General features: G+C 37.5%; 1 protein-coding gene across 6 annotated transcripts; it reads left to right on the top strand.

The window, feature by feature from the left end:
* Positions 1 to 19: 19 nt before the first annotated feature.
* On the top strand, positions 20 to 11859 carry LOC148850278 (2-oxoglutarate (2OG) and Fe(II)-dependent oxygenase superfamily protein). 6 transcript variants are annotated; one of them, XM_088943696.1, is made up of 13 exons: positions 181 to 386; positions 593 to 685; positions 1374 to 1489; positions 1799 to 1917; positions 2036 to 2099; positions 7523 to 7590; positions 7943 to 8001; positions 8177 to 8342; positions 8456 to 8475; positions 8720 to 8766; positions 11189 to 11269; positions 11339 to 11428; positions 11506 to 11859. In XM_088943696.1, exons 3-13 carry the CDS (start codon positions 1412 to 1414, stop codon positions 11632 to 11634), a joined length of 921 nt encoding a protein of 306 aa, XP_088799822.1. In that variant the 5' UTR covers positions 181 to 386; positions 593 to 685; positions 1374 to 1411; the 3' UTR covers positions 11635 to 11859. The 6 variants fall into 6 exon arrangements, with proteins under 6 accessions (XP_088799819.1, XP_088799820.1, XP_088799822.1 ...); XM_088943697.1 differs by having other exon boundaries at positions 247 to 386; positions 1802 to 1917; XM_088943695.1 differs by having other exon boundaries at positions 247 to 386; positions 593 to 737.
* Positions 11860 to 13418: the final 1559 nt, after the last annotated feature.

Genomic DNA, 13418 nt, shown 5'->3' with positions numbered 1-13418 from the left:
GAATCAACCAAAAAAAGCAGAATCAACCGGTATCAGAGAAGTGTTAACCACTAAGGCGCTAACAACTGTAACAAATCAACTTGTATTCACGGTCAAAATTCATGGGGTTTTGATTGGACAAAGTTCTTCCGGTTTCAGATGTGCTCTCCTGAAAAATTCCAATCCGACAGTTTTAAGGTTAGGTGGACATCTTCTTTGGTCCTCCTAAGATGGAGACTCCGTCACGGATCTTGTCGATTCTTTAATCTTGGTTGGTACAGTACAGTACTTTTACAGGGCCGAGTAGTTGTCGCCATTCGCCAATCGCCATTGTGATCTCCCCAGTTCCTATTTCATCCACATCCGCTCGGCCATGGCTTCCGACTTCAAAGCTATTCCCATCATAGGTAAAACAAGCAATAGTAATTAGTGAGCTCTTTCCTCAAATAAATGAAATGGTTGTCAAATGCATTTATCTTGAGTTTGACAAAGATAGAATTAGTTGGTGTATTTTGTTCAACTTTAATGATGAGATTGAATTTTAGTTTTGTCCTCTCACTAAAAGCATTTTGCGTCATAGCTGTTACTCCATAATTGCTTTTTTTTTTTTCAGGACATTTTAATCTACAAGGAGATTCACTCTGATTCTCCTGGGGTTCTCCGGTTTTGGATTTTCATCATTGGAGATGGAAAACCATTTAGAATTGTACGTTATGTCTTTATCGAGTTAGAGGGGATTGGCATGCTTGGCTTTCAAGGTCTTTTAGATAATCGCGAAGTCAGTGATCGATTGGATGTAGAGTTAGGATATTTGATATGTTGAACTTTTATGGACTGTTTTAGCAAGAAGTAGGAGTTCTAGTTTTGAATAAAAAATTTACTTGGTAACTCCAGCTGAGATTGGTTGATTTAGTTAGTAGGGCCGAGGTCGACATCACACATTCACGATTATGGTCATCTGGTCATCACGGGAGAGACAAGTTCTACCCATGATCCATTTGCTCTAATAACTAATGCCTTCAAACATCTATGATTTCCTTCACTCTCACGGTCTCATCATTTCAGTTATGGTCAATTTTGTTATCAAAATTGTTTCAGGCTATTGAATTCTGAACTTAGAGGCAACAAATTAATATTTACATAGTGGAATCTTTGGTATATGATGCAACCTAGGCTTGAAATGGTATTTTACAGTTGATTGAGGAATGGGATATCGGTTTAACTTCTTTTGGTTGAGTAGAAGTTGTACTAGTCATTCAGTTGGTTGAGGAATTATATTATAAACTTGATTGAAGTTATTGTTTATATATTTAATCACTTACCCACTTACTTTTGCCATCTAATGACTAAGCATTAACATTTGATTTTTATCGTTCTCTTTTTATTTGATTTAGATGTTAGTCCTTTATTAGCCAAGTGCAATGACCCTAATATGGCGGAAGACCTAGGCGTATCTGAAGTTGTTAAACAATTAGATCGTGCTTGTAAGGCGGCTGGATTCTTCTATGTGGTATCTTACAACTCAGACACCATGTTTCCAGTATTGTTTGAAAGGAAATACTCTGTTACTGATAATAATATGGTTTAGCTATGCAGGTGCCCACATCTTAAGATGTAAATTTTTAGTGAAAAAGTGTATCCTTACTGATATGTTTGTTGATTTGTATGCATCAAGTTAATTTGAGTAATCAATCTTTGGTCACAATTATGATATCCGTATATTTTGGATTCAGTTCAAAGAGACTTTTTAATGTATTAGATTGCTTTTGATTTTGTTTTTCTAATGGTTGAAACCTGTAATATTGTTGTTGTTGGCCAGAAGGGCCATGGCATTCCTGATTCCCTTGTCAAAAAGGTTAAAGATGTGATACACCAATTCTTTGATCTTCCTTATGAGGAAAAACTTAAGATCAAGATGTCCGCAGCAACTGGATTCAGGTTCCCCCCTCCCCGTAATTACATGCCATTTTTTGTTTATAAGTAAGCTGCTGCACATGCACACTCTTTGGAATCTGGACTTGTAATTTTTAACTATAAGCTATTTCTTTAAGTGCAGAGGATATCAAAGAATTGGAGAAAATATAACCCAAGGAAAACCTGATATGCATGAAGCCATTGATGTAAGTATTGCTTGGTTGCTTCATATTTCCTCTGAAGAATGTTTACAGTATCACTAATTGTAGCTCAGTGCATTCTTATTTTGATACATGATGTCTGTTCAAGAAAGTTTCTGTTTTAAAATTTTCAAAAATAAAATTGACAGTGAACATCAGAAATGGTCTAGAATTAATGAGAAACCAATGCACTACTCATTTGATGGACAAGTCCTGCCCACAATATTGATTTTTGCCCTGTCAGACGTAGCCATTGATCCGATCTTCATTGTTAGGCTTTCCCTTGAGTAGCATTGTTGAAGTTGTACACTCCTTTAATGCATAAGATTCATTGAAGAGGACTTACAGAGTTGCGAAGGTTAAACTGGGCAGTTTTCCAATTTAATAAGATTTGATAGTAGATTATTTCATTGAAGTCACATTCTGCAGTAGTTTAAGAGCTCGCAGAATCCAATCATGTCCTTCATTATAACTGACCATTTATTGTACCTCCAGTCAAAGGGAATGGAAATTAAGCATATGGACAATTGCGCTATAAACAATCAAACAAGAGGTCTTAAAATAAGTAGGACTAAAACATAGTATATGTATACTATATAGCATGCAAATTTAGTAATAATAGGAGTTTAAATCATGATATACTTAGGATTGGAGACCAAGAAATAACTCAATGTGACCATTTTCGATACCTTGGTTCAATAATTCATTACAAGCAAGAGATTGAGGATACCAAAAGAATTAGAGCAGGTTGGGAAAAATGGAGGGGTGCATCTGGACTTTTGTGTTATAGGAGAATTACACTTAGATTGAAAGGAAAATTCTATAAAACAGTTGTAAGGGCCAGCTATGTTGTATGGAGCAAAGTGTTGGGCATTCAAGAAACAACATGTTTAGAAAATGAGTGTGGCAGAAATGTGAATGCTAAGATGGATGAGTGGAAAACTAGAAAGGATAGGATCAGGCATGAAGCCATCCGTAGAAACTTAGGAGTATCTCCAATAAGTGATAAAATGAGAGAGAGTAGACTAAGATGGTTTGGCATTGTTCATAGAAGACCACCAACAGCTCCAGTTAGGAGAAGTGAATTGTTACATGTGGAAGGGGCTAGAAGAGCTAGGAGTAGACCAAAAAGGACATGGGTAGAAGTAGCAAGAAATAATTTAAGCACTAATAATTAAATAGAATGGATTAGCGAAACAGGATTCATGTAGCCAAACCCCATATAGCTGGGATAAGGCATGGATGATGATGTGTCAAAGGGTTTTATATTTCATCAATTAATTATTTCTATATTTTTGCTGTTCCCTTTCTCTTAGAGTTTGTGAAAGAAAGGGAGTGTGTGTATCCTTGCAAACAACTTCAATTTGTTATAGCTTGTGAAGGCATATGAAATGGTTGTTAATGCTTTCCTTCCACACTTTTAAGGAGTTCAAATATATAAATCCTTATAGGTCCACTGTAGCCCTTCCCTTTGGCCCTTGACCCGTATCATTTTCAAGAGAGCCTTGCAAAGAGATCTCATTTTGTGGTTGAAATATATAAATCCTTATAGGTCCACTGTAGCAATATTTCTTTGTAATTGTTTTTATTTTGGGTTTATGTCATCTTTTCCAGTGTTTTATAGTTAGGTATTTTCTTGTATCTCTATGTATTTTGTAGATATTAAAATGAATGTAATTGAACACTAGTGTTGCTTCTTATTTGTAATCTTTGGATGGTTTTCTTCTAATGATTTAATAACATTGAGTTTGGGTTCCAAATAATCAATCTTGGTTGATTTCGTAGCTATATCGATGAAGCTGTAGGTTTTCTTCTGCCTCTATATTGCCACTTAGACATTTTTGGGCAGAGCTTTTTGGCCTTGGGATATTATTTATAATTTGGGTGTTTCAAGTTGATTGGTGATTTAGTAACTTATTTAGAGAAAGCTTTAGGCTCAAAAAGTTGACTACTTGTAAGTCAAAAGCTACAACCAATTATACTTCGATCTCAGGATTTCATCTATTGTAGGCAGTTATGATGGTAGCTGTAATTTTCAGATTATAATTGTCAAATTAGATGAAACCAACTCCGTTTGAATGAGTGTAGTCTGTTAAGCTTATATTGGTGAATATGGGAAATTGGGGTGTCTAATTGGCATAAAAGGGTACCAGAATCTAAGACCCATATGGGAACTAGGAAGAAGAAAATTTAATGACGATGTATCAGAGGGTGGCAGTTAATGGCATCTTTTGCTCTTCATGGGCAATTGTTGACTAGGGATTTTTTCCCTTCTCAATGTGAAGTAAGGAGTGAGATATAGACTGGATGTTGAACAGAGATGGCTTGCCTTGACAATTGTCTGATTTCCTTTTCAGGTGAGGCTTCTAATAAAGCATGTCATTTTCCTGAGTTTCTAAATTAGATAATGATTTGATCGACTCCCTAGAAACTCTGCAATTACTTTTTGTTTTTGTCTTGTGTTTATGCTGTATTTCCTTGTATTTTTTGGTCTGCCATTTTCCTTTATATCTTGAACTTTTCTTTCTTATTTGGTGAAACCTTGTTGCTTTTCTGAGATCCTTATAGATTGTTTTGTGTTGGGACTTTATTTTCTGGGGTGTTCTGTTTTGTCTATGCTTGTTTTCATTTGGGCTGCAAAAGTCAGTTATTATGCTTTGGTGCCAGCTAAAAAAACTGACACGATTAACATAACCTGATCCATCCTTGGGGGGGGGGGGCATGGTTGCAACAAATGGGGTTTGGCTCTACCTTATCATGTGGGACAAGTGCTATGTATCAAAGTATCTGCAATGCCAATGCCTAGATATCATGACATAAGGAGAAGACTACAAATGAATAATGATAACTAAAATCTTAGGCAAAAAAGAGGTTTGGCACCTTATTTCATATTAGATGCTAGCATTTATGTCATCTCTAGGGGAACACCATTAGCATATTAGATGAATTGGATGAAAATATGTATTTCATATTAGAGGTTTGGCACCTTGTGCTTCTTCAGATGAATTTTGGGCAGAAATGGAGGAATTGGATGAAAGTATGTATCACTTCCCCAAAGTTCTCAGTCTTGGTAAACAAACAGTTTGCAGGTTTCTTTGATAGTTCCAGGGCTCTTAGGCAGGGAAACCCTCTATCTCCTCTGTTATTTCTATGTGTAATGGAGATCCTCACTCTTTTCTGTAAGAAGGCTGCTGAGTCAGGGGGATTGGGAAGGTTTTGCAATGGTGCCGGGGGGAGAGAAGGTAAACATTTTTCAATTTGTAGATGATACAGTATGTTTTCTGGATGCTTCCCCCTCTCAGGTAGAGCTAATTCTTGGGATCCTCTCTTGTTTGAAGTGATTACAGGCTTGAAAGTTAATTGGAATAAGAGCCAAATTATCCCAGTTGGACATGTTTCCAATTTAGCTCAGTGTGCTGGTATTCTGGCTTGTCAGATTGAATATCTCCCGGTCAAATATTTGGGACTCCCGCTTGGGGTGAGTGGTGGTTCATCTGTTATTTGGGACACAGTTATTTGAGAGATTGGAAAAGAAGCTGATTTCTTGGAAGGCAAAATACCTTTCTTTTGGGAGGAGGGTGACTCTGATTGAGAGTACTCTCTCCAATTTGCCTACCTACTTCCTACCTCTTTTCTCTATTCCTAAGAAGGTGGCAAATCAGATTGAAAAGATTCAATGGAATTTCCTTTGGAGAGGCTGGGAGGAGGATAAAAAAGTGCACTTGGTGAGTTGGGAACAAGTCTGTCTTCCCAAATCTGAAGGGGGTTAGGTATAAGGAATCTGAAATATTTTAACTCTGCACTCCTCTGTAAATGGATTTGGAGATTTTCTGTAGAATCTGATCCTTGGTGGAGATCTCCCATAGCTAGCAAATATGGTGTGAGTTGGGGAAATTGGAGATCTCGGGACCCCCCTCCTAACTGGGGTAACTCTCTGTGGAAGGGGATAATGAAGCACTTTCCAGAGTTGGCCAGGGGGATCTCAGTCAGGGCTGGTAATGGTAATAGGATCAAATTTTGGAAAGACCCTTGGTGCTCAGATGTCCCTCTTGCTGAATCCTTCCCTCTCATCTTCCAGTGTGCTTCAGACCAAGAGGCCTCAGTTGCTGAGTGCTATAGTATTTCTGGTGATTCTGTTCTTTGGACTCCCTCTTTCTGTAGAAATCTCTTTGATTGGGAGGTGGATGAGGTAGTGAATCTTTTGACCTGTCTACAGCATCAAGAGATGGACTTTAGTATGGAGGATAAGTGGCATTGGAAGTGGAATCCTGATGGGATATTCTCTGTTAAATCTTTGGCGGCTAGGATTGGTAGGAGGGGTGTTCCTGATTTCCCAGTTCAGCAAGTGTGGAATCCTACTAGTCTGACTAAAGCCAGTTTCCTTGTTTGGACTATGGCTCTTAACAAATGCCTTTCCAAGGAGAACCTTGTAAGCAGGGGAATTCAGATTTTGGACCAGTTTTGCAGCTTATGTGGGTGCAGTGCTGAATCTACTGATCATCTGTGTTTACACTGCCCGTTCTCGGCTCAGTTGTGGAACCACCTCCTTAAGTCCTTGAAGGTTTGTTGGGTGATGCCGAGGTCGGTAAAAGAGCTGTTATGCTGCTGGCATATTGTGGGCTGTAGCAAGAAAAAGAAGACTTTATGGAAAATGATTCCAAGTGCTGTAATGTGGTGTATCTGGATCGAGAGGAATAGAAGGGTGTTCAGCAACAAGTTTCTAAGTCTGGAGGACCTAACCCAGAAGTTAGTGGGCAAACTGATTTCTTGGTTGTCTGTGGCGACAGATTTTAGAAACTGTAATGTATCAGATGTATTTTTTTCATTGTCTTGATGGCTTGTGTAATCGCTGTTTAGATCAGTCAGCCTGTTTAGGGACTGATCTCAGCCTCCAGTGTGTATTTCGTTCTCAATAAATATTACTTTACCTTTTCCAAAAAAAATATTAGATGTATCCAAGTGATAAGTTTGTTTGAGCTAATTAATTAGCTTTTAGATGTCCAAGTAATCCACTAGTCACAGTGGGAGATAAGGAAAACGTAGATGACTGAAAAAGCAAATGAGAAATGAAAGAAATGCCTTAAATGATAAACTAGGCCTTAATATGGTTGTAACTCAAGCCTAAGTTGAACAAGCCAGAAACTCAGTTCTCCCAGTGGCAACTTGATTAACTTTTTTGCCATCTACATTCTTGTTACATGTAAAAACAGAAATCTGTGTAATACATGCAATAAATTTATAGAAGTTCTCTCTTCTCTCTCTCTCTCTCTCAAGTCAAAACCTTGACCTTGAGCAATATTCCTTTACTGCCGTTGTTACTATTATTTATTTATTAATTTTTTATGAGTATCATTGTTAGTACTATTTTGTTTTTGTTTGTTACTAGTATTTTATGACCATTGCTATTTTGGACTTCTTTGTGGTTACAGTGCTATAGAGAAGTGAAACCAGGAAGGTATGGAGCTCTTGGCAAACCGTTAGAGGGATCTAATTTATGGTATGGGGTTGCTTGTCTTTTATGAAGATTTTTTTTTTCATGGCTCGGGTAGGTACTGGGTAGAGATAACTGTTCCAAACTTAGGTTGCATTATTTTCGCTGTAAAGACTTCTGAAATTCAATAAGCTTGTCACTCATCTTTGTAAAGGTTGCCACAAATAATGAATAAAGAGAGTTTTCTATCCTGATTTATTCTGTGACTGCTTGTTCTGTAGTTAAGATGGTGTTAGTAGATGTGTGGGAATTTGTTGAACTGGCTAGCTGTTCTTAACCCAAAAGAGAAAAAAAAAGAAGTTTCTGGTACAGTTTTTGAATATAAAAAGTTGATTTCTTTCTTGTCTTTTCCCTGCAGGCCAGATAATCCCCCAAACTTCAGCTCACTGATGGAGGAGTATATCAGCCTTCTTACAGGCATGCATCCCAAGCTGAGTTTATTTGTTTCCTTATTCATTCATCTGTTCCTTGTTTTGCTACATCTAGGTTTATGTATACAAGTTTGGATACGTGTTACCCTGTGTGTGTGTGTGCGCGTGTGCACATGCTATTTGAGCGGTGGAACCAAGTATTAGCTCTTGATCATTGTCAGATCTTGCAAGAAACATAATGCGAGGAATAGCTCTAGCACTAGGTGGATCAGCAAATGAATTTGAGGGTGATGAAGCTGGAGATCCATTTTGGGTGATGCGTTTGATTGGTTATCCTGGTGCTTCTGATGCCAAATGCCCAGAAATGCCAGAAAATGACATTGGATGGTAATGAAACACCAATTATCAGTCAAAATTTTATTGAAGTTTTCTTTTTTTGAGTTTTGAAGGGTCTTACTGATGGTTTTCTATTTTCATATATACTGTACAAACAATTCCAGTGGATCTCACACTGACTATGGTAAAGTTTTTTACTTGTTTGCTTTTATGATGCATCTCTCTGTGTTTTTCTCAATGTATCTCCCCTCTATGTTGTTCATATATTTCCCATATTTCTATTAGCATGTCATTATTAGTGAGAATGACTTAGACTTCCAGGCACTAATCTTCCAATTCCAAGTTTTGCTGATGTGCATGAAAGAAATATCCTTCTAGCTGCCCACAAACCAAATAAGCTAAATAGTTACAAATGATGTTTTACACAGGGCTCCTGACCTTGGTAAATCAGGATGATGATATTCCTGCACTTCAGGTATATTTAATTATCTTTGCCCATTGCAATCTTCCATTAAATTCCAAAGGAACAAAATAATAAGTTTTCTTTATAATTTCCATTAAAACCATTTAAAGAATGCTTACAATGTCTTCAGAAGAGGGTGGGCCTTGGTGCAACGGTTGGGTTGCTCCATTGCAACCTGGGTGACCAGGGTTCAAATCTTGGAAAAGCCTTTCTGTATGTGAAGGGGTAAGGCTGTGTACATCTGTTCCTCCCCAGACCCCACATTGGTGGGAGCCTTGTGCACTGGGCTGCCCTTTTCAATGTCTTCAGGAATAATCCATTTGACTGGAATCTGTCAATTAGATAGCATTCTAGATACGGCACATGCAAACCTTCCACTGGACTGTTAAATGATATATACTTAAATAAAAATAACCAATAAAACTGTATTTTATTGGTTTCCAAAACTAATTCCAGATCCCAAGAAAATCTTTGATCTCCTATTACCTAACCAAAACTGCAATACAAGAACCCTGATGGACTTCATTGACTAGGTTAACACACAGTAGTGGGATTTCCTGGTTAAAAGGCAAACTTTTTGTCTGGAATGCTTGTTGAGCCGGTCCAAAACCAAAGACCTAAATGCAGCCTTAGTTTTGATTCTATCTCTAGCCTTGTCTTAAAAAATATGCCTATTCTGTTCTCTCTAAATGCCCCAACAAGCTACAGAAGGGATAATGATCCAATAGGTTTGGCTTTTTTGCTACTCATCAGTCTTGGTCATTTAGTGAAGATCTCCTTTGGTCGAGGGAGTACCAACAAGGTTTTCTGAAATAACACAGAAAAGAAAAGCCAAACAAACTCTGCAACTCTGCACTATATAAATAAGTGAGATCTTTCTCCTGTTGCTTACACATAAAGCAAATGACTGGAAACTGAATCCCCTTGTCATCAACCAATATCTTGAGGAGCACTTCAGTTGTTTAATTGAGCATACATCCTTGCGTTGCCCTGTTTCAGTCGAGGCTTGTGCATCCTTGTGAAATATTTTAAATTTGTGTATGCATTCTTGCATCGACTTTTTAGGGCCAAGGCCAGCATATCCTTGGGAAATATGACTTAGTAATCTCCAATACATACAGGACTTTCAGCTTCACATGTTATCAAAATTGGAAATATTTGAGACTTGTAGCTTGAGAGCTGACTCTACTTTTCATCCTTTGATGTTAGCTTTCTCAAGACTGTTGGTTTCTTCTAGAGTATAAATGATGATAATTATGGAATCCTATCAGACCCTCGAAATTAAACTTCTTGATTTGGGTTTTGGTGCTGGATAGATGCCTAACTAGAGATAATTTGGGTAGAAGAGGCCTGCAGCTCAGACCTGAACTGTGGTCTCTGTGGGATTCATCCAGAATCTGTTGATCATATAAGTATTCACTGCTCAGTCTCTTCCAAAGTCTGGGAACATTTCCTCAAAACTGCTGCTGTTAGCTGGACTATGCCTTGCTCAGTTAAAGACCTTTGGTGTTGGACTGGCTTGAAAAAGAAAGGGAAACTGATCTGGAAGATTATCCCTGTGCCTGTCCTTGTTTTGATCTGGGCAGAAAGGAACAACTGAGTCTTTTGTAACAAAGAAAAAAGTGTGGATGAATTAGTCCGTTGTGCTGTGAGTAGGTTGGCCTCTTGGGTTTCTGTAATTGAAGAGTTTAAGCAGCAGAATATCTCCCAGTTGCTTAACTCTTAGTCTTTGTGGAACTTTTAAACTGGCTTCTCTCTCCTGGATAGAGTTTTTCCTCTACCAGGAGCTTGTTGTACTTTGTTTTTCTCTTATCAATAAAATCTTTACCTTACCTTTCAAAAATAATAATAGTAATTCTGTATGTATAATTCTTTCATTGTTTAACATAAGTTGTTTCCTAAGATTGAAAACAAAACTTGCACAAAGGAGGCTATAGTTAACAGGGCAGTGGTAACTCTGTTCTCATGGCTGTTGGATCATAAGTGCTTTAAAGGATTACTTTGCAGAACATGTTCTGCTTAAGACAATTTATTCATAAATTGTAATTATTAACAGAAGTAAACAGATTGAACATCTCCATTGTACATAGCCTTAGGGTAAAAAGTGTTGATTTTTTTCCATTTACTAATAAAATCCATACTTCTAAAAAAAGCCTCGATAGTAAACATGGCTCCATATATTCTTTCAAAACTTTATTGCAGCAATTTGCACTTATTTTACACATGTCTTTAAGGCAAGGTTGAGGTAAATCCTGCTCTTGAATTGGCTGCTACAATTACTGAATCTCGAAATGACGTTACCTGGCAATTTAGGATGGAGCTTTGTAGGGGCCAGTGTTTCCTGTGATATTGATTTTTAACCTCCTTTTTCTAGTAGATTGTCTGAACAATTACCATTATTGTGGTACTTTGAGAATATTTTTCTTCTCTGTAGGTTAGAAATTTATCTGGTGAGTGGATATGGGCAGTTCCCATCCCTGGCACATTTGTCTGCAACATAGGTGACATGTTGAAGGTATGGTTGTATCCAAAATGAATCCTCCATCTTATATTGTCACAAAATTTCACTTAAGACGAATTGCAGATTTGGTCAAATGGGTTGTATGAACCAACTTTGCATCGAGTTATCAATAATTCCCCAAAATACCGGGTCTCTGTAGCCTTCTTCTACGAGGTATGTGTCTCCTTCTCTCTCTCTCTCTCTCTCTCTCTCCAACTATGTCCTCATGGATGCTTGTGCTTCATGAACAGCCAAATTTTGATGCTGCTATAGAGCCCTTGGAGATATGCAAGCAAAAGACTGGTGGGGTTGAGAAATTTGGAAGAACTGTTTATGGAGAGCATTTAGTCCGCAAAGTCACCACCAACTTTGTGATGTAAGAGTTTGTAGCCTTTCTTTTCACTGTAATGTTGTATTAATCTTTGTCTAACACCTTTCCATCATAAACCAAATTTGTTTATGTGATTTGTATCTCTTGCATTAATGCCCTTGTTGTACATTGACCTTGGCTGGGGTTCCTTCAGGCTGGATTATCCCCCAACCTTACTGTGTTTGCTAATTTGCATGAGATTTCTAATTGAACTTGGAATTTAATATTCTAATGACATTGGAGGTAGTAGCATGCTTGTTTGATGTCTTCACAATCTTCTCATGTTAGTAAGGTTGACTATCATCTTTTTCCATCGCTAAAGTGATAAATTAGATAGATATCGTCCGTTGGACTACTATGGTGTTTTCAAGTTCAAAGTATCAATATCACAAAGCATTGACATGCTTGATTCTTTGGATGTCCAATAAGCATGGTTCAAAGTACCGATATGCTTGATAGGCATCTCAAACAAACACAATATTGGACCGAAAAATAATAAGAGTTTAAGAACTGAGGCAGGACATCTCCAGGAGGGGTTTTAACCTCTAAAGGTGGCCAGATGCCCCAACTCTCTATTTAGTGTATTGGTCACCCAGAGAGGCGGTATCAATACTTTGAAGTTTGAACCTTGCAATAGGCTATTGAGTTGGATTGAATTCAAACAAAAAGCTATTACTACTTAATGCATCAGTTTGGATTAACCCAATAGTATCGAGAATTCATGCAGGTGAAATGTGTTTGATCCTGAGCAAAGGGTTTATTATTTTTTGTTTTCATATTACTATGGGAAAAATTTATAACCAATTAATCCATATTATTGAAGTGGTAACCAATCATTTCATGAATTGGGATCTGGTCCTCACAGAATGCGCCTCACAGCCTTATCCCACCCTGTATTGGAAACATCTCCCCAAAAATAATAAATTTGAAATTTTCTTATTAGTATCCTGTACTTTGGATCTAGTGTCAATTTGGTCCTTGAACTTTAAAATGCGATAATTCAGTACCTGAATTTTCAAAATGTGCCAATCTAATACATACTACTAGTCAGCTGTCAACTTGCCGTTAAGTGGCATTTGAAAAAGACACAAGTGCCCTTCGAGTGTCATCTAATTTTTTTTATCAACCATCCAAACGTTGTCAAAAAATTAACAGTCATAAATCATTGCCTCTTTTATTCAAGAAAGTTGGGGGGGGGGTCTAGAATGCCCATTGAGATGTGACCCCAACTTTATTGAATAAAAGAAGTAAGGATTTGGGATTGCTAATTTTTTGTCAACATTTGGACGATTGATGTCAATAGTTAGTTAATGGCAGGATTGACATGTTTTGAAAGTTTGGATACTGTTGTGGCATATTAAAGTTGGGGACCAAAGTGGCACCAGACCCAAAGTACAGGGTACTAACCGAGAATTTTCCCTAATAAATACAAGTCTGAAAGATGTTCTCGATGTACAGTCAGGACATATTGTGAGGTCAGTGTGAAGTGCATTATGTGAATTTTCCCTATCTAATGACTTCTTAATCTAGTTGCCACCTTGAAAAATTTTGAATTTTGAGAGTTGTAGCCTATAGAGCTGTTTCACTTCAAGAGCTTGAAATTAACAGGGGGTTTGACTTATTGGCATCGAAACTGGGCCCTTCCACCAATGCCCTATTGCAGGTTAAACCTTGGTTGTTTCAATCTTTATGTTCTGCTTTCGAATGGCCATCAAGATTATTTATCTGAAAAGAATACAAAAAAATAAAGTTAACTGTGGAGCCTTTTGGGTGAAGAGATAACAAAGAAGTCTA

This window comes from Nelumbo lutea, chromosome 5 (genome assembly GCF_056320005.1).
Source record: "Nelumbo lutea isolate HS-2025 chromosome 5, American lotus-T2T, whole genome shotgun sequence".
NCBI lineage: Eukaryota > Viridiplantae > Streptophyta > Magnoliopsida > Proteales > Nelumbonaceae > Nelumbo > Nelumbo lutea.
Note: the sequence above shows the minus strand (reverse complement) of the source record. Positions and strands in the feature narration are given on the sequence as shown.